This window comes from Oncorhynchus kisutch, linkage group LG13 (genome assembly GCF_002021735.2).
Source record: "Oncorhynchus kisutch isolate 150728-3 linkage group LG13, Okis_V2, whole genome shotgun sequence".
Classification (NCBI taxonomy): domain Eukaryota; kingdom Metazoa; phylum Chordata; class Actinopteri; order Salmoniformes; family Salmonidae; genus Oncorhynchus; species Oncorhynchus kisutch.
In genome coordinates this window covers 39,469,608-39,487,697 of record NC_034186.2, presented here as the reverse complement: position 1 = coordinate 39,487,697, position 18,090 = coordinate 39,469,608, and the positions used below count along the sequence as shown (strand labels likewise).

At 43.2% G+C, this 18,090-nt stretch overlaps 1 protein-coding gene across 6 annotated transcripts; it reads left to right on the top strand.

The window, feature by feature from the left end:
* The first annotated feature begins 1,923 nt into the window (after window positions 1–1,923).
* Window positions 1,924–16,637, top strand: matk (megakaryocyte-associated tyrosine kinase). Of its 6 annotated transcripts, none has more exons than XM_031786213.1 (13): window positions 1,924–5,648; window positions 6,080–6,138; window positions 6,365–6,475; window positions 6,686–6,801; window positions 7,026–7,245; window positions 11,608–11,701; window positions 11,900–11,965; window positions 12,088–12,187; window positions 12,365–12,449; window positions 12,655–12,728; window positions 12,956–13,151; window positions 13,387–13,473; window positions 15,051–16,637. In XM_031786213.1, exons 2-13 carry the CDS (start codon window positions 6,130–6,132, stop codon window positions 15,246–15,248), a joined length of 1,356 nt encoding a protein of 451 aa, XP_031642073.1. In that variant the 5' UTR covers window positions 1,924–5,648; window positions 6,080–6,129; the 3' UTR covers window positions 15,249–16,637. The 6 variants fall into 6 exon arrangements, with proteins under 6 accessions (XP_031642073.1, XP_020354351.1, XP_020354352.1 ...); XM_020498762.2 differs by having other exon boundaries at window positions 6,365–6,556; XM_020498763.2 differs by having other exon boundaries at window positions 3,406–4,231; window positions 6,365–6,556.
* The last annotated feature ends 1,453 nt before the right edge of the window (window positions 16,638–18,090 follow it).

Genomic DNA, 18,090 nt, shown 5'->3' with positions numbered 1-18,090 from the left:
CTAAGCCAGAATGTTGAATACATTTATTTTAACGTACTTTACCAGTTGCTCATGCGGTTGGACATATTGGCGGTAGGAATGTGAACCCAATATATCCACACGTATAATTACATCAACTTTTCAAAGCGCTGATAGTGTGTTCAGATTTTTTTTAAGCATGTGCACAAAATAAAAATACATGCATACTTGCTGAACTCGTGCACATGTTTCAGGTGATGGGAATCTGAATGCACTACCAGCACTTTGAAAAGTTGATGTAATACTTTCCTGTGGATATATTGTCTCCCATTTCTACTGTCAAAAGGACCAACCGCTAAAGTACGTTAAAATATAATTTGATTAAACATTCTGGCTTGTAGAGACAGGGGAAACTTTCCTGATTCAAATGTTGCAATTCAATGTTGGGTTTCCAGGCAAGGAGGTGAATAATCATTGAAGCGCTGCCTAGTGTTTGAAGATGCGTATTTGCTTAACCTCTCTGGGATTTGTGGGACAACAGCCAGTGAAATTGCAGGGTGCCAAATTCGAAGAGAAATCTCATAAAATTCCTCAAACATATGTATTATACACCATTTTAAAGAAACTTCTTGTTAATCCAACCACAGTGTCCGATTTCAGAAAGGCTTTACGGCGAAAGCACACCATGCGATTATGTTAGGAGAGCGCCTAGCCACAACAACCATAGACATTTTCCAGCCAAGGAGAAGGCTCACTAAAATTAAGGAGAAGGCTCATTAAATTAATCGCTAACCTTTTGATCTTCATCTGGTGGCACTCCCAGGACTCCATGTTACACAAATGTTTGTTTTGTTCAATAAAGTCCCTCTGTCCAAAAACCTCAGTTTAAATTGGCGCGTTATGTTCAGTAATGCATTGTCTCAAATAACATCCAGTGAAATTGCAGAGCCAAATCAAATGACAGAAATACTCATAAACATTGATGAAAGATACAAGTTTAAAGAAACTGCTTGTTAATCCAGCCGCTGTGTCAGATTTCAAAAAGGCTTTACGGCAAAAACAAACCATACTATTTGAGGATAACACCCCATCAAACACAGACAATCATATTTTATCCCTCCAGGCGCGATACAAAACTCAGAAATAACGATGTAATTCATGCCTTACCTTTGAAGATCTTTTGTTGGCACTCCAATATGTCCCATAAACATCACAAATGGTTGTTTTGTTAGAACGACGGAATTAATCTATCTCCAAAATGTCCATTTATTTGGCGCGATTGATCCATAAAAACACCGGTTCCAACTCGCTCAACATAACTACAAAATATCTAAGTTACCTGTAATCTTTGTCCAAACATTTCAAACAACTTTCCTAATAGAACTTTAGGTATTTTTTTACATAAATAATCGATACAATTTAAGACGGATAAACTGCGTCCAATAGCGGATAAAAACAAAGTGGAGCGAGTTCAGGTCACGTGCCCCAAACACAACAGTACACTTCACTCGACCCTCGTTCTGAACAGCCCTACTTCATTTCTCAAAGGAAAAACATCAACCAATTTCTAAAGACTGACATCCAGTAGAAGCGATAGGAACTGCAAGCAAGTGCTTTAGAAATCTAGATCCCCATAGAAAACCCATTGAAAAGAGAGTGACCTAAAAAAAAAGAAAATCCTGGTTGGTTTGTCCTTGGGGTTTCGCCTGTCAAATAAGTTATGTTATACACACAGACATCATTCAAACAGTTTTAGAAACTTCAGTGTTGTCCAAATCTACTAATAATATGCATATCCTAGCATAATAATATGCATATCCTATCTTCTGGGCCTGAGTAGCAGGTAGTTTACTTTGGGCACGCTTTTCATCCGGATGTGAAAATACCACCCCCTAGCCTAGAGAGGTTATTGTACAACACACAACCTTTGTTTTAATGTGAATAACTCACGTCGTTGAGTTTGGTCAAATTCAAGCATGATCTTTTATTCATGTATAACATGTTACAACATCCTAATCAGACACTCATAATGCACCTGTTTATATATCCTAGATAGGTGCCCCATTAGTGCCATCTCTGGGTTGGCATTATAACCATTATCTTAACATCTTTCTTTTAATTTTGAGTTAGCTCGAACACTTCATACCAATTTAATACCACAGTGAAAATACCTATTTACATTAAACACTTAATTTTTTTAAATAAAAAATTGTTGTCCACAGTGCCCATACCGCAGGGGCAGTCTTACATTAGCCCTTGTCCTAGTGCGTCGCACTGGTAGCATATTGGGCACCTCTGGGATCCTCAGGTCCTCTCCCACAGCCTCCTGAAATTGTGTAGGCACGGTCGGCAGAGATAACTGCCCTGGTGGGGTCTTCCCCATCTCCTCATTATGTGTCCTGCCCACACCATCCAGAGGATCTTCCCATTTGTCCCTCCTGTGTCCTATGCTCTCCTGAACTGGGCGTATGTCCTCCCAAGTGGCATCCCTGGTGTGAGGTGACAGGAGCATTCTGACGGTTTGGCCTTGTTTTATTACAGGCAGATTTTTTGCATGCTGGTCATAGTAATGTTTTGACTTGTCCTGACGTGCACTTTGTGTGCCTGAACATCCCCAAAGACCTTTGGTGCGAGGAGCTTGGGAGTTGTTGGCAACAAAGAGTGGGTGCATCTAGACATTAGGTGCTGTACAGGACTGCTGCCGAAGCCCTCTGCGGGAGCATTTCTCCACGCCAAAATGGCTTGTGCCTGCATTGCCTTTGTCTGCTATTTTCACTGCTGACTCTGACCTACCATTACTCTGACTGTGGTATGGTGAAGAGGTCACATGATGGAATTCCCCAGGCTTTTGCAAACAAAGCAAAGTCTTGACTCGTGAACTGGGACACATTATCTGTAACTACACCACTGTCAGGTATGCCATACCTGCTAAACTGCTGCTTACAACAGTCGATGATGCAACCGACTGTTGTGTCAAATCACTTTCTCCACCTCCCAAAAATCTGAATAGTAGTTCACTATAAATCAGAAAAGGAACATTCTTTACTGTGAGCAGATCCATTCCCACTTTAGACGTGTTGGTTGTCATGTGGCTGCAGCGTTTCCTTTTGCTGCTTAGGTAGATTAGCATTACATATGCTGCACACAGCCACAAGATGTTTCATTTCTTGGGTCATATTGGTCCAGAATACTGATTCTCTGGCTTTCCTGAGACTGGCTTTGACCCCTGAGTGCCCTGAATGGATACGAGAGAGAATCATTGGGCGTAGAGTTTCTGGCACTACCACCCTGTCGCTTTTGTAGACAACCTCTTCCTGCATTGTGAGTTCATCTCTGTATGTCCAGTAGTCCGTCACCAGGATGGGCGTACTCTTTCTTGTGTCCGGCCAGCCTCTTAGGATAAAAGACTGAAGCATTGGAGAAGTCTTGTCCTCTGCTGAATGAGCTTTGCTAGCATCCCGTGTCTTCCTTTCTTGTATACTACCTGTGGTTGATAACGCTGAAGCTTTAGCGTCATCCTTTTGAAGTCGCTTCGGCATAGACAGAAGAGGTTTTTTGAAGATAACCTCAAGCAGCTTGTGATCAGTGTGCACCGTGATGAAGTTCCTACCATGAAGGTATTGATCAAAACGGTCACAGGCGAACACCATGGCTAGGCACTCCTTTTTAAGTCGGCCATATCCTTGCTCCGTGGGTGTCAATGTTTTTATTTTGCCAGGCTTTTCCACCACAACCATGTTGCTTATCCACTTAGTAGGTTTGGTGACCTTCGTAATGACACCCTGTTCCTCGATTGACTCAACAGCCTTTAGTATCTTTTCCTTCCGTGGAATGGGGATTCAGAGGGGAAGCTGTTGAACTGATCTAACAGACTCATCCACCACCAGGCGAAGCCCTTCAAAAACGTCCTCAAACTGTTTCAATATTGCCTCTGAGGTGTTCGAGTCTGGTGGGACCTTTTGTTTTTAGTATTGACATGATGAATGGCATGCTGGTGGTTGAACTGTAGCAACTTAAGTTTTTCACATATTTCTGCTGAAAGGAGAGGCTTTTGCAAGGTTTTTCACCACTTGGAACATGAGTACATGTTTCCCCATCCTGATTGGCTCACTCCCCTACTGCCTTAGCCTTGCTTGGTTGTGGCTTTGTATCTCCATCCTGCATTACTTGCATAAAGTCTCTGTCGCTGAGTATATTGACAGTTGAGCCACTGTCTAGCTGGCATTTGATAGTGCTACTTGGATCATAATCCAAATTATCACATATCAATGGGGTAAGCTTTAAAGTTTGTAAACCATTTATCTTTGCCACTTTGAACAGAATTAACATCTCATGTATAGTATGTCTGCTTCTTCAGCATAATTTTGATCACAGCATGTATCCTGTTCTAGCAGGCTTACTTTGTCTGCACACTTTTGCTAAATGTTTTTTTTTTCTCCAAAGAATTTGCATATAAACCCATATGGTGGGCATTTGGCTCTTGCGTGTGTTGATCCACAGTACCTGCACACTTCTTTAATATTTTTCTCCTTAGACCACTGTCCGATGAATCCTGTTTCCATTTTCTGTCGACATGGTCTCTGTATTTGTTCTGAGTGGCATAAGTGACTGATTCTGCTGCCTGTTCAGGGACAGTGTTCATATTTTTTAATTGGATCTGCGTCTGTTCGTTTGCTCTGCATATATCTATGCCTTTTTATTCAGCGTTGTGGTTCGCGCAGCATACTTTATTTACTCCGTTATCTTTACAGCCAATCACAAGTCTGTCTCTGATCGTTTCGTCTCTCATTGACCCGAAATCACAAGAATCCGACAATTGACGCAACCTCACAATATATTGACCAGACGTCTCTGCTTGAGTTTGTTCACATGTTAAAAATGAATCTTTCATTAATCACATTACTACTAAAATGTCTTTGTAAAACGTAAAGTATTTTCTTATAATTGTTTATATCCTCTTCCCCCGATCTAGGTGACGCTGAAGCATATGGCACTCTCTTCCAATAACACTGAGCAGTGTTGCCACTCTCACATGCGGGTCTTTAAAAAATATATATAAACCTGTTGCATTTTAATAATTCTCCCACTGATCACGGAAAAGCAACCCGTTTTGGTACAAATCGCCGTTCATGTCCATGGCGCTAGCCACCGGAATTTGACTGAGAGACATTGCAGGCTCTTCGTACTCGCTCATTTGTTCCACTTATTTGTGTTTATCCGACAGCGATTACATTGTCCACATACCTTATCCTATTTTCCGTGGCGCTTGACTTTGGGTTATTTTCGCTGACACCATGTTTTAATGTGAATAACTCACGTCGGAGAGTTTGGTAAAGTTCAAGCATAATCCTTTACTCAGGTGTTACAGGTCACAACATCCCAATCAGACACTCGTAATATACCTGTTTATATATCATAGCCCCACTGGCGACATCCCTGGGTTGGCGTTATGGCCATTATCTTAACATTATGTGCTTGTCGTTGGAACTTTTAACCGCACGAAGGAAGAATTACGCATCCATTTCTACCTCGATTCTCTTTGTTACTATATAGCCTGTAATGCGACGCGCCGGTGCAATTGGTCACTGGCTTCCGCACTCATTCCACAAATCGAAACTGCAATGAGAAATATGACAGATCGAATCCTAATGCTGATCTACATTGTGAACACATTTAGCTTGTTCCCATAGGTAAGTAACAGTTTCAGCTCAATGTTATAGCTTCACTTGAGTTCTCATTATCAGGAAATAAATAGTCTTAGTTCACACGTCCATTGCGACAGCTCACTAAATGCCTGCATCTTATGACCACTCATCACGTCTCTTTGGACCATATTATAGTTTGCTTCATTGCTGAGCCACAGGTATCTGACTGCCATATGATGTCCCACCTTGAGTGGTCTGTTTTAATGCTGTTGCCTATTTATTTTCTTATATTGAACTGCTCCTTCAAATAGGGTTTATTTTTTTAGGAATGTATATATTTTAATGACTGGGAAGGGAGCAGTGGTAGGCTACTGTTACTCTAACATATTGTTTATTTAGCCTACTATTATTGCTAGAATTGTGTTACCAGTTTTCCAGATGGTGTTTCTCATAAGAAATTTGCTCTCCTTGAACAGGTGTTCTCATTACTGATGAATTTACATCTATCGCAAACTTATTCTTGAGGATGGCAACGGTATGTATCAATTGTATGTCCCGGGTCAGTTACTGGGAGATAAAATCATTAGTTCTGTCATGACACTGCATGGCTTGTTTATCAGTTTGTAGGTAATAGTGTCTCATTCCCTCCTGAGAAATAACTGGTTAATGTACCACCATGCCTGAACTTGAATTTTATTTTGAGTTTCTGAGCAACTGATGCTGTAAATGTCAAAGTCGCCTTCTCTATCTCTCCCTTATAGAAGAGTTGGGCGTCCGGCACACGTGTTGCCAAGAGTGACCACAGCAAACCTAAAGCTGGTGAACTGGCCTACCGCAAAGGAGACATCCTCACTATTGTGGAAATGGGGACGGTACATAACAACTTATGTTGTTATTCTGGGGTCAGAAAAGGGGCTCAGGGGCCCTCGTTGCTCACAATGTACTTTTCAAATGTAATAATCCAAACTTTCCCCTGCTCTTTGTGCACTGTCTACTCTGGTGGGGGCTCTATAAATACAGTTGAGATGAAATTAAGCTATTTGCACGATTCTACTGATTGCTATTCTGATGCTGTTTTCTAGGGGAAACGGCATTACAAGGCCAGACACAACACCACAGGAGAGGAAGGACTCGTCGCTGCCACCAACGTGCGAGAACGAGAGGCCATTTGCGTCGACCCTAGTCTCAGTCTCATGCCGTAGGTCAATTTAAGGCTATGCGTCTGGCCTTCTATATATAGACCTATACTACAATACACCTACTTTATAGCATACAACTATAGTACTATTGAGATGGAAGATTTGGTCCAGTTTGGTTAGCTGTGAGCTAGGGCCAAGTGGTTTTCCTGACCATGCGACAACTCCTGGCCCTTTATAGAATATCTATCTAATCCCGACCAATAACTTTGTTGGTCCATGCCAGCTGGTTCCATGGGAAGATCTCAGGTCCTGAGGCGGTGTCCAAGCTGCTGCCTGTGGAGGATGGCCTGTTCCTGGTGCGGGAGTCCATCCGCCACCATGGTGATTACGTGCTCTGCGTCAGCTACTCCAGCCAGGTCATCCACTACCGAGTCATCTACCAGGACAGCAAACTGACCATCGACAACACCCAGTACTTCTACAACCTCTTAGACATGATCGAGGTGAGGAGGAGATAGATCTGTTTCATTTATTTAAACTTTTATTTATCAAGTTTAGTCTCATTGAGATAAAAACATCTATTTTGTAAGACAGACCTTATTGGTAGGGTCAGGAGTTTTTATATAGAAAATTAGCTGAACATGTTGGGATATGTGTACGCAGTGCAGAACCTTTAATAAACAGCTTAACATTCATGAGGCCACGGGCCAGACAGAATTCCTGGATCGTACTCGGCGCATGCGCTGACAGATGGCACGTGTCTTCACTGACATTTTCAACCTCTCCCTGATCCACTCTGTAATACCTATATGTTTCAAGCAGACCACCATAGTCCCCGTGCTCAGGAACACTCACATCTATAGCTATGAAATGCTTTAAAATTCTGGTCATGGCTCACATGAACACCATCATCCCAGACACCCTGGACCCACTCCAAATTTCATACCACCCCAAAAGATCCACAGATGACGCACACTGACCGTACACGCTTGGGCAAAAGGAATGCCTATGTAAGAATGTTGTTAATTGACTACAGCTCAGCATTCAACACCATACCTCCCTCCAAGCTCATCACCAAGCTCAGGACCCTGGGACTCCCTTTGCAACTGGATCCTTGACTTCTTGACGGGCCGTCCCCAGGCGGTGAGGGTAGGCAACAACATCTGCCGCATTAACCGTCAACACTGGGGCCCCTCAGGGGTATTTGCTTAGTCCCCTCCTGTACTCTCTGTTCATCCACAGCTGTGGGGCCGAGCATGACTCCAACACCATCATAAAGTTTGCTGACGACACGACATTGGTAGTACTGATCACAGGCAAAGATGAGGCAGCCTATAGGGAGGAGGTCAGAGACCTGGCAGTCTGGTGCCAGGTCAACAACCTCTCCCTCAATGTCAGCAAGACAAAGGAGCTTATCGTGGACTACAGGAAACGGAGGGGTGAGCACACCCTTATCCACATCAAAGGTCCTGTAGTGGAGTGGGTCGAGAGCGTCAAGTTCTTTGGTGTCCACATCACTAAGGACTTAACATGGTCCATACACACCCACACAGTTGTGAAGAGGGCAAAAACGTGTCAGACTCCAGACACCCAAGCCATAGACTATTCTTTCTGCTACCGCATGGCAAGCGGTACCAGTGCACCAAGTCTGGAACCAACAGGACCCTGAAAAGTTTCTACTCAAATCAAATCAAATTGTATTAGTCACATGCGACGAATACAACAGACCTTACAGTGAAATGCTTACTTACGAGCCCCTAACCAACAATGCAGTTTAAAAAAAATACGAATAAGAAATAAAAGTAACAAGTAATTAAAGAGCAGCAGTAAAATAACAATAGCGAGACTATATACAGGGGGTTACCGATACAGAGTCAATGTGTGGGGGTTAGTCGAGGTAATATGTACATGTAGGTAAAGTTATTAAAGTGACTATGCATAAATTATAACAACAGAGAGTAGCAACGGTATAGGGGGGGGGGGGCAATGCAAATAGTCTGGGTAGCCATTTGATTAGATGTTCAGGAGTCTTATTGCTTGGGGGTAGAAGTTGTTTAGAAGTCTCTTGGATCTAGACTTGGCACTCCGGTACCGCTTGCCGTGCGGTAGCAGAGAGAACAGTCTATGACTAGGGTGGCTGGAGTCTTTGACAATTTTTAGGGCCTTCCTCTGACAATGCCTGGTATAGAGGTCCTGGATGGCAGGAAGCTTGGCCCCAGTGATATACTGGGCCGTACACACTACCCTCTGTAGTGCCTTGCAGTCGGAGGCCAAGCAGTTGCCATACCAGGCAGTGATGCAACCAGTCAGGATGCTCCCGATGGTGCAGCTGTAGAACCTTTTGAGGATCTGAGGACCCATGCCAAATCTTTTCCGTCTCCTGAGGGGGAATAGGTTTTGTCGTGCCCTCTTCACGACTATCTTGGTGTGCTTGGACCATGTTAGTTTGTTGGTGATGTGGACACCAAGGAACACTACAGCCCCGTCGATGAGAATGGGAGAGTGTTCGGTCCTCTTTTTCCTGTAGTCCACAATCATCTCCTTTGTTTTGATCACGTTGAGGGAGAGGTTGTTGTCCTGGCACCACACGGCCAGGACTCTGACCTCCTCCCTATAAGCTGTCTTGTCATTGTCGGTGATCAGGCCTACAACTGTTGTGTCATCGGAAAACCTAGTGATTGTGTTGGAGTCGTACCTGGCTGTGCAGTCATGAGAGAATAGGGTGTACAGGATGGGACTGAGAACGCACCCCTAAGGGGCACCTGTGTTGAGGATCAGCATGGCGGATGTGTTGTTATCTACCCTTACCACCTGGGTGCAGCCCGTCATGAAGTCCAGGATCCAGTTGCAGAGGGAGGTGTTTAGTCCCAGGGTCATTAGCTTATTGATGTGCTTTAAGGGCACTATGGAGTCGAATGCTGAGCTGTAGTCAATGAATAGCATTCTCACATAGGTGTTCCTTTTGTCCAGGTGGGAAAGGGCAGTGTGGAGTGCAATAGAGATTGCATCATCTGTAGATCTGTTAGAGCGGTATGCAAATTGGAGTGGGTCTAGGGTTTCTGGGATAACAGTGTTGATGTGAGCCATGACGGGTCAGTAGTAATTTTGGCAGGTAACCTTAGTGTTCTTGGGCGCAGGGACTATGATGGTCTACTTAAAACATGTTGTTATTACAGACTCAGACAGGGAGAGATGAAAATGTCAGTGAAGACACTTGCCAGTTGGTCAGCTCATGCTCGCAGTACACAGCCGAGAGTGTGATCACACAGTCTTCTGGAACAGCTGGTGCACTCATGCATGTTTCAGTGTTATTTACCTTGAAGCGAGCATAGAAGTGGTTTAGCTTGTCTGGTAGGCTCGTGTCACTGGGCAGCTCTCGGCTGTGCTTTCATTTGCAATCTTTAATGGTTTGCAAGCCCTGCCACATCCGGCGAGCCTCAGAGCCGGTGTAGTACGATTCGATCTCTAAGCCATACAAATGCTAAACAAGACTGCTAAATGGCTAATCAAATGGCTACCATGACTACCTGCATATGCACACACACTGGACTCAACTCACACATATTACACTTACACCACGTCGCATACACACACACACACTACATACGCCCACATGCTGGTGGTATTTGCTACGACCTGCATGCTGACGCGCCATGCACACATTTTCATACCACATACTCTGCTGCTACAGCTCATTCTATTATATCCTGTTGTCTACTCACTTTACCCCTATAGCTACCTCAATTACCTCGTACCCCTGCACATCGACTCGGCACGTGACAAATAAAATGTGATTTGGTACTGGTACTCGCTGTTTATAGCTATGTTATTTTGAATTGTTTTAGTTTTTCATTTTGTATTTATTCCTTCTGTCACTTTATCTTTAACTCTGAATTGTTGGAAAATACCACTACGTAAGCATTTCACTGTTAGTCTACACCTGTAGTTTACGACACGTGACAAATAACATTTGATTTGAGGGTTTCCTAACAAATATCTTGCCTACGGTTTTATACTGATGAGCTAATGTTCATTGTCACAACAGGGAGCCTCTCTATGGAAAAATGATCACACTGAATTTGACTTGAACCACACCAAGGCTAACTGTGACCCATTTGAAAGGAAGTGTCGTTTGCGGTTTACAAGAAAGAGTTAAGTCTCAGCAGACCTTTTTAATGTTTATATTGAGCCTGTGAGTTTCCGAGCTATTGGAAAGCACAGCCACAATGGTGTTTGGACACGTGAGTGACTGTAAAGGCTAAATATGCCTCACCACTCCCTTATCTGTGGAGCACAGATGTCTTTAGTCCAGACCCATATCGCTGACTAACTCTTATGAGGAAATAAAGGGAGAATCCGGCTGCTCCCTGACACACACACAGCTGTGGGCAGGACTATTGGATTTAAAAATAAAATATGTTTGTGTACAGTTCACCATACCATCATTCTGTTTTTTCGTTTTGATAGTACTAAATTGGTTTAGTTTTAGAGTGAAAAATTTACATTAAATACTGTACATACATTCAGTATACTGTATGTGGCCCATACACACACTTGTGTTATGAGTTTTGGCAACAAACTTAGTAAAAAGAAAAATGAACAACCCTCATGAGTTTGCGACAGATATATTTAGTAAATCTAGCTCAAACGGCACGTCATAACAGTCGTCAGGACACAAATCTTCTTTAGTTTCACTGCAAAGCCACAGAGTGCACTAGCCACAGAGTGCACTAGCCACAGTTGATATGGAGCAGGTGTTGAAGTTTAGCTCTCTAACACAGCATTATTCTCTCCAAAAGTGTCAATGACAGTATAGTTCAGTCTCTGTTTTTAATATAAGCTGTCACTAATGGCTATCTTTGCAGTTCTACTCCAAGCACAAGGGAGCTATTGTTACCAAACTTCTAAAGCCCAAAGAGAAGGAGGGCACAAAGTCAGCTGAGTTGGAGCTGTCTAAAAGTAAGTGCTTGGGCTTTACAGTCTCATGATGTGTCAGAGTTGGCCTCCTCAAGGCTCAGAGATCTATGCCTTTCTGGGTGGGGGCCACAGGCTATTTTGTGGGTGGGAGGGTGTGTCTCACGTCTTTTCTTTTGAAGTGAGAGTTATAAAGAATGAAAAGCTACTTGTTTTAGACTGGTGTCTCTGTCTGTGTCACAGCGGGATGGCTGCTGGATATCAGGGAGCTGACCTTGGGAGGGAGTATCGGGGAGGGGGAGTTTGGAGGTGAGATTGCAATGTCTTATTGTGAATTTTTTTAATGAGCCGGTAACCATTCTAACGTTGAATTGAACCCTGATTCTAGATGTTACAGGTTTAATTGACAGTCTCATCCTTTTGTCCCCTAGCGGTGTATGAAGGAGACTACATGGGCCAGAAGGTGGCAGTAAAGAACATTAAATGTGATGTAACAGCACAGGCATTCTTAGAAGAGACCACTGTTATGACGTGAGTCGAGAGTAACGAGACATGTTTTCTTGATTAACTTAATTAATTAAATTTAGGAATTTCTATCTGTCTTTTTTTCCTTCGTCCCCTTTTCCCTTCCTTTTCTTGCTTACTTCCTTGCTTCCTCACCCTTCATTCCTTCCTTAATTGATTGTTTTTGGTCTGACTCGCCACTAGGAAACTGCAGCATAAGAATCTGGTGCGGTTGTTGGGGGTGATCCTACATAATGGACTGCACATCGTCACAGAGCTTATGGCCAAGGTACTGCTGCCGTGACTTCAGTGCAGTCAATCTGTCATCACCGTCAATCAAGACTAACAAATATACTAGGAGTAGACTTAATCTCAGTCCAGGAGACCGGCCTTAAAAGCTTGTTGATGCAAAACAATTGTAGCAAGCACACACTTAGGGACTAATTTAGATTACACAACTCTTTTCCAACCCTCTCTTTATTTGTGCGTTGCAGGGTAATCTGGTGAACTTCCTCCGGACAAGGGGCCGTTATGTCATCAACACTGACCAGCTACTGCGCTTTGCACTGTGAGGCCATATCATAGAGTTAAATAGAACTCTATACACTGTACATTACTACAGTCACACTGCCCTTTAGCAGTCATTCATAACAGTCATTCATAGCAGTCATTCATAGCTGATCCCATCCCATATACAGTTGAATGGCTCTTCTTGGTACTCTCCCTGCCGCATTACCAACTTTACATCTGTGTCTATTTCAGTATATAAGACTGTGTGTGTTGTTGTGTGTTCAGAGATGTATGTGAGGGTATGGAGTACCTGGAGTCTAAGAGGTTGGTCCACAGAGACCTAGCGGCCCGTAACATCCTGGTCTCCAACGAGGGCGTGGCCAAGGTCAGTGACTTTGGATTGACCAAGTTGGACTGCAAGGCCTCAGACAATGCTAAACTACCAGTCAAATGGACAGCCCCTGAAGCCCTGAAGAAAGAGGTATGATGGTGCTTACCTCTCGAACGTTTATCACGCTTGCAGTACAGACGTATGTGTATTCACAGACTTAAAGAATGTATAATTCATGTGAATCGTGTACGATTGTTGGCCGGTGTCAGGGTTTTAGCCTATGTCGTTATTAGACAATACTTCTCATGTCAGTCAGCCATCGGTGTTGTGATTTTTGCTACCTGCCATTGATTTTCCTTTGTGGTTATGTGTGGTTGTCTTACAGAAATTCTCCACGCGGTCAGACGTATGGAGCTACGGTGTTCTCCTCTGGGAGACGTTCTCTTATGGTCGACAACCCTACCCCAAGATGGTGAGTCCTGACTTTACATCACCGTTCATAATGATCAGTGGAGTTATGAGTCACTGTGGAAGCACAATGCCACAAAAATTTGTACAGTTTTTTTTTTTTTTCCCTTCGAAAAATCAATCAAGGCAGTCCACCCCAGTTGCTCACTTTCTTAAGGTGGTGTAATGCGCGGAACGATGGCATGCCATAGCTCTCTGTCATTCATGGAAGCTGCAAGGTTCTCTGTTCTGACACCAGTGTTGCAGCAGGTGTCCCAGAGGTCTTAGCCTGTGGGAGGAGAGCCACGGTGTCCTCTGGATACCTGCGACAGTGTCCAGTGTCCTTATCTTACCGCTGATCAGTGACAAAGTGCCAACCCAGTAGTTTTTACTACCTGGTGCACCATAGACATCCTGACACCAAAGCGTTTCACCTATTATGGTTGGTCCCAATGGGAAACGTTTATTTTTTAATATATTTTTTTACATGTATGCCTTTATGACCCATTATCCACGTACGTCAGCAGTGCTTTATCCACTGATAGACTTACGGTATTGAAACGAAGGAAACTCCATCGGAGGTTAAAGGCCGTGTAAGTGCGTCACAGGACAAGGATTTGCACCGGACTCATTTTATCTCTCCTGAATGGGTGTCGGGGGAAATGAGGGGATTCATAAGCTTGGCTCTGGTCCTGTAGTTATGATGTTTTACCAGTAGGGGACACCTGTGAATAAGTTTAAACCATATTTCTGTCCCATGGTTTCTGATGCGGTCATATACTGTAGTCTGTCCCAGACCTCTGTTTCTTTAGCACTACATTTTCATTGACACCATATGTGTTAATTTGAAGAAAAACACCCTAGTCTTGGTGAAGCAGCACCGATAACTGCCCTGTCATCACGGCAGAGTTTGTTAACTCTAGAGAAATGGAAGGGTACATTATTTATTTACGTCATACTTAAAATCCTCTTTATTCATGCTTTATCTGTTTGTAGGGAGTCTCAGTTACTCCCCACACAGGTATGTAAAGCAGAGAATCAAAGCAATGGCACTAAGCAGGTAATAATGGCAGGGATAAACCAGGATTAGTGCTTGTAGGCCGCGTTTCTACGGCAACAGCTCCTGTTGGCAGCCAGCCAAAAAGAAGAATGAAGGGGTGGGGTGAGGAGGGTGAGAGAGCTTGTGTGTTCATGAGTGCGTATGTGTGTTTGTACATGTAGGGGGGAAGAGATTATGGAACTTGCACTCTCCTGTGACACACAGTCTCACTGTCAATCCGTTGTTCTTGTGCAGCCCTATCCCTGTTTACCTGGCAGGTCAGGGGGAACATGAGGACATGCTATGGGCAGCCAGCGGGGGATCAACTAGACTGACTTAAAGCATGCTTAGTGGTGGTTTAACCATATAATTAGAATGAGTGGCTCATACTGTACTTGTTTAATGCAGGCGTTGTAGCATACAGATACAGTATGTAGACACAATGTTGTGTGTTTGATATTCATTTTGTGTCCACTAAAAAGTTAACAGGCCCTTTAAGAGGGGATGACATTATCACATGTCCCATCTTTTTCTATCTTTCTCCTTTATGTCTCCCTCCTCAGTCTCTGAAGGAGGTGAAGGAGCTTGTGGAGCAGGGTTACCGTATGGAGGCTCCAGAGGAGTGTCCCCCCAGTGTCTACGCCCTCATGAGGTGCTGCTGGGAGGCTGAGCCCAGGAAGAGGCCCTCCTTCCAGAAACTACAGGAGAAGCTGGAGAGAGAGCTGACCAAACAACAGCCCTGGCTGCTGAAGTCAATTTAATAATCCTATTCAAATAACTACTGGGCTCTTGTTTTGAGCTGCCTAGAGCAGGGACAGTAACCCGGGACAGGTGGACCCAAGTGGTTACCGCTCGCTTCACAGCTTTCCCGGGAAACTCTCTGTATTCTAGCATCACACGGACAAAAGAGTAGCGGATGAAGGAGTTTGCTTCTGCTGCTGCTGCGTTCGCGGTAGAACCGCGTGGCGGCGGTGCTTTGTGCGTGCGCACATCCTGTAAATGGCTACAGTGTAAAATCATGCATCTTGATTTGCTTAAAGAAAAAGCATATCGTTTTTATGGCAAAATCATTTAAACGTATGTTGAGTTTGTGTGATGAAGGATGCAGGATATTATACTAAGACATAACATGTTATCGATTTTTATAGTATTTTTAGGGAATGATCTACTGTAATGAGGAGTCCTTACACTTATTTCTGTCTGTGTTATTAGAGGTAGCAAGTCAACTCGTCATGTCTCCACACCCCAATTCTCTTTCCTGAGTAACACATTATTTGTGTTACCAATATGGGGCCATTATTTTTCTTTCATAAGAGACAGAGAGCGAAAAGGATAGAGGGAGAGCGAGATGGAAAGAGGGAAAATGCTGATCCGGGATTAAATCCCAGATCATCCGTATCTGCTTGTTTCAGACTGTAATTGTCCAGCAATATGCCCTGCGACTCAGGGGCTTAATATGTGAAATCTTGAATGTTATTGCTGATATTAGTAAGGAATTACAAAGCCGACAGCAGTTTGTCTGTGTACAAGCTCTGAGGAGCTACAGGGGATTGGGACGGAATATCCTATTTTATTTTCAGTTCATTTGCCATAAATGTAGTAGACCTATACTCCCATAAAACCAGTGACTCAGCAGGTCTTAGTTGATCTATCTGTGTAAAGGGAATTTCTTTATTAAATCCAGTTCCTAAAAGCAAAGGGGTGCTCGGTTTGAACAGAAATTGTTGGATTTTGGACAATGGACATTTGCAAAGAAGAGAAACATGCTGCATCTGGGGTTTACAAAAAAATATATTTAAAAAATAATGTAATAATGTAGATAAGGGACTTACCTCTAAAACAACCAAGGTTCCTCTGTCTTCAAGCAGCTATGATTTAACTCAACCCAGATTAGAGAGGGGAGAGATTTTTATTTTATTATTGTTGTCACGTTACAACCCAAATTAAAGATGTCATTAGTTTTAAGTCTTTGTAAGCCTGGTATTTGTCTTTCACCCATGGGATGGACCCCAGATTGGGTCCTGATCCGCTCCCATCACATCACCATAGGGCCTGTGTGTTGATTTGCTTTGTTTCCCTAAAACTTCTCATGGATGCTTTGAAATGTTCCAAGAAATGCTGAAAAAATAAATAGGAATAATTTAAACTTATTTAAAGATTTAGGTGGCATTTTACTTATTTCTGGTTCAAGATGACGGGTATTGAAGACGGAATTGTGTGAATTTAAGAAGGAATTGTCTGTGATTTAATGAGAAGCCCTACAGTGTACTGGCCACTACCGGTACCATGCAGTAGATTTAAAATGACTGGAAACCACTTAAATTCAACTGGATCCCATTCTCATGCACTCAAGTTATTGCAAACTCACTACTGTAGAACAACATTAAGTAGGAGTTTGTTTACGATAAAAAATCCTTTGTTTTGTTAGCCATCTCATTAGAAATATTTTAGAATGTTGACGTTTAACTATGGTAGTCTTCCTATACACAGACAACACGCTGTGCGTAGGGCCCCGCGGCCATTAGGGGGCCCCCCCACCAAAAACAAAACATCTAAGTCTCAATTTACTGTAGAATGGGTTCAATTTCAAAAATTGGTAGCGCATCAGCAGTTTTTCTCTTGTGTCAGTCACTGACAGTCACTCAATTAGTCCATGTTCACTAACAGTTTATAAGATTTCTTAGGTAATTAAGTCTAGCCGGCTATCTAAACCTCATCTACTGGGCACGTCCCCAGGGGCCCTAACCTCCAGGGAGACTCCGACCCCCAGGGGGCCTCCATTGATTTTGTTAGTCACGCAAGTATCGTATGAACATGGCATAAGTCACATGTCACTATAATAACATATTACAGTATTTGGTTATGGCTCTTCCAATAAGACCGGAGAAGTCTGGCGTTAGAGTGGAGGTCAGAGTGGATACGGGAGCATTTAAAAAAAAATCTATTTTGAAAGCGTGTTTAAATGCTACTATTTAGACATTCTAATGAGACCGTGTTGGTGTTTGACTTGTCGTCAACCGGGTCATTATTAGTTACGTTGGCCAGGCCTTTCTTGGACTGCTCTGTTGATAATTGTGGCCAAGGCTGAGCTTAACCTAAAGTTGACTGGGAAATAAAGATCATGTTGACCAAGCCTGTGCTGGAACTGTTGGACTGGGCCATAAGTAGTGTTGGGCCAACATGGAGAAAAAACCCTGGATGCCTACTATGAGCCTTATAGAAGCAGCAGGCCACAACCAGGGTGGCATTGGTATAATTATTGGCTACTAATTAAGCAGACACAGTTATCAGACTCCTATAATCCAGGCTTACAGTTCAAATGGAAACTGCTCTTTTGACACTCTAAGCTGCTCTGAAATATTTTTTTGCCCCTCCTCATGCTCTGTTGAATCAAATTGAGTGAGATACTGGGGCGAGCTCTCCTTCAGTGCATGAAAGGTAATGTGATATTTGAATATGAACAAGTTCCTTTTAGGCTCTCATTAGCCAATTATCCTGTGCGTTTTTTTTGTTGTTGTCTGTGATGCAGTTAACTCAAAATGGAAGGAGGAAGTTGATCTGAGGGCTAACCGTGAGGTGATGCTCCGGAGTAGTGATAGGTCA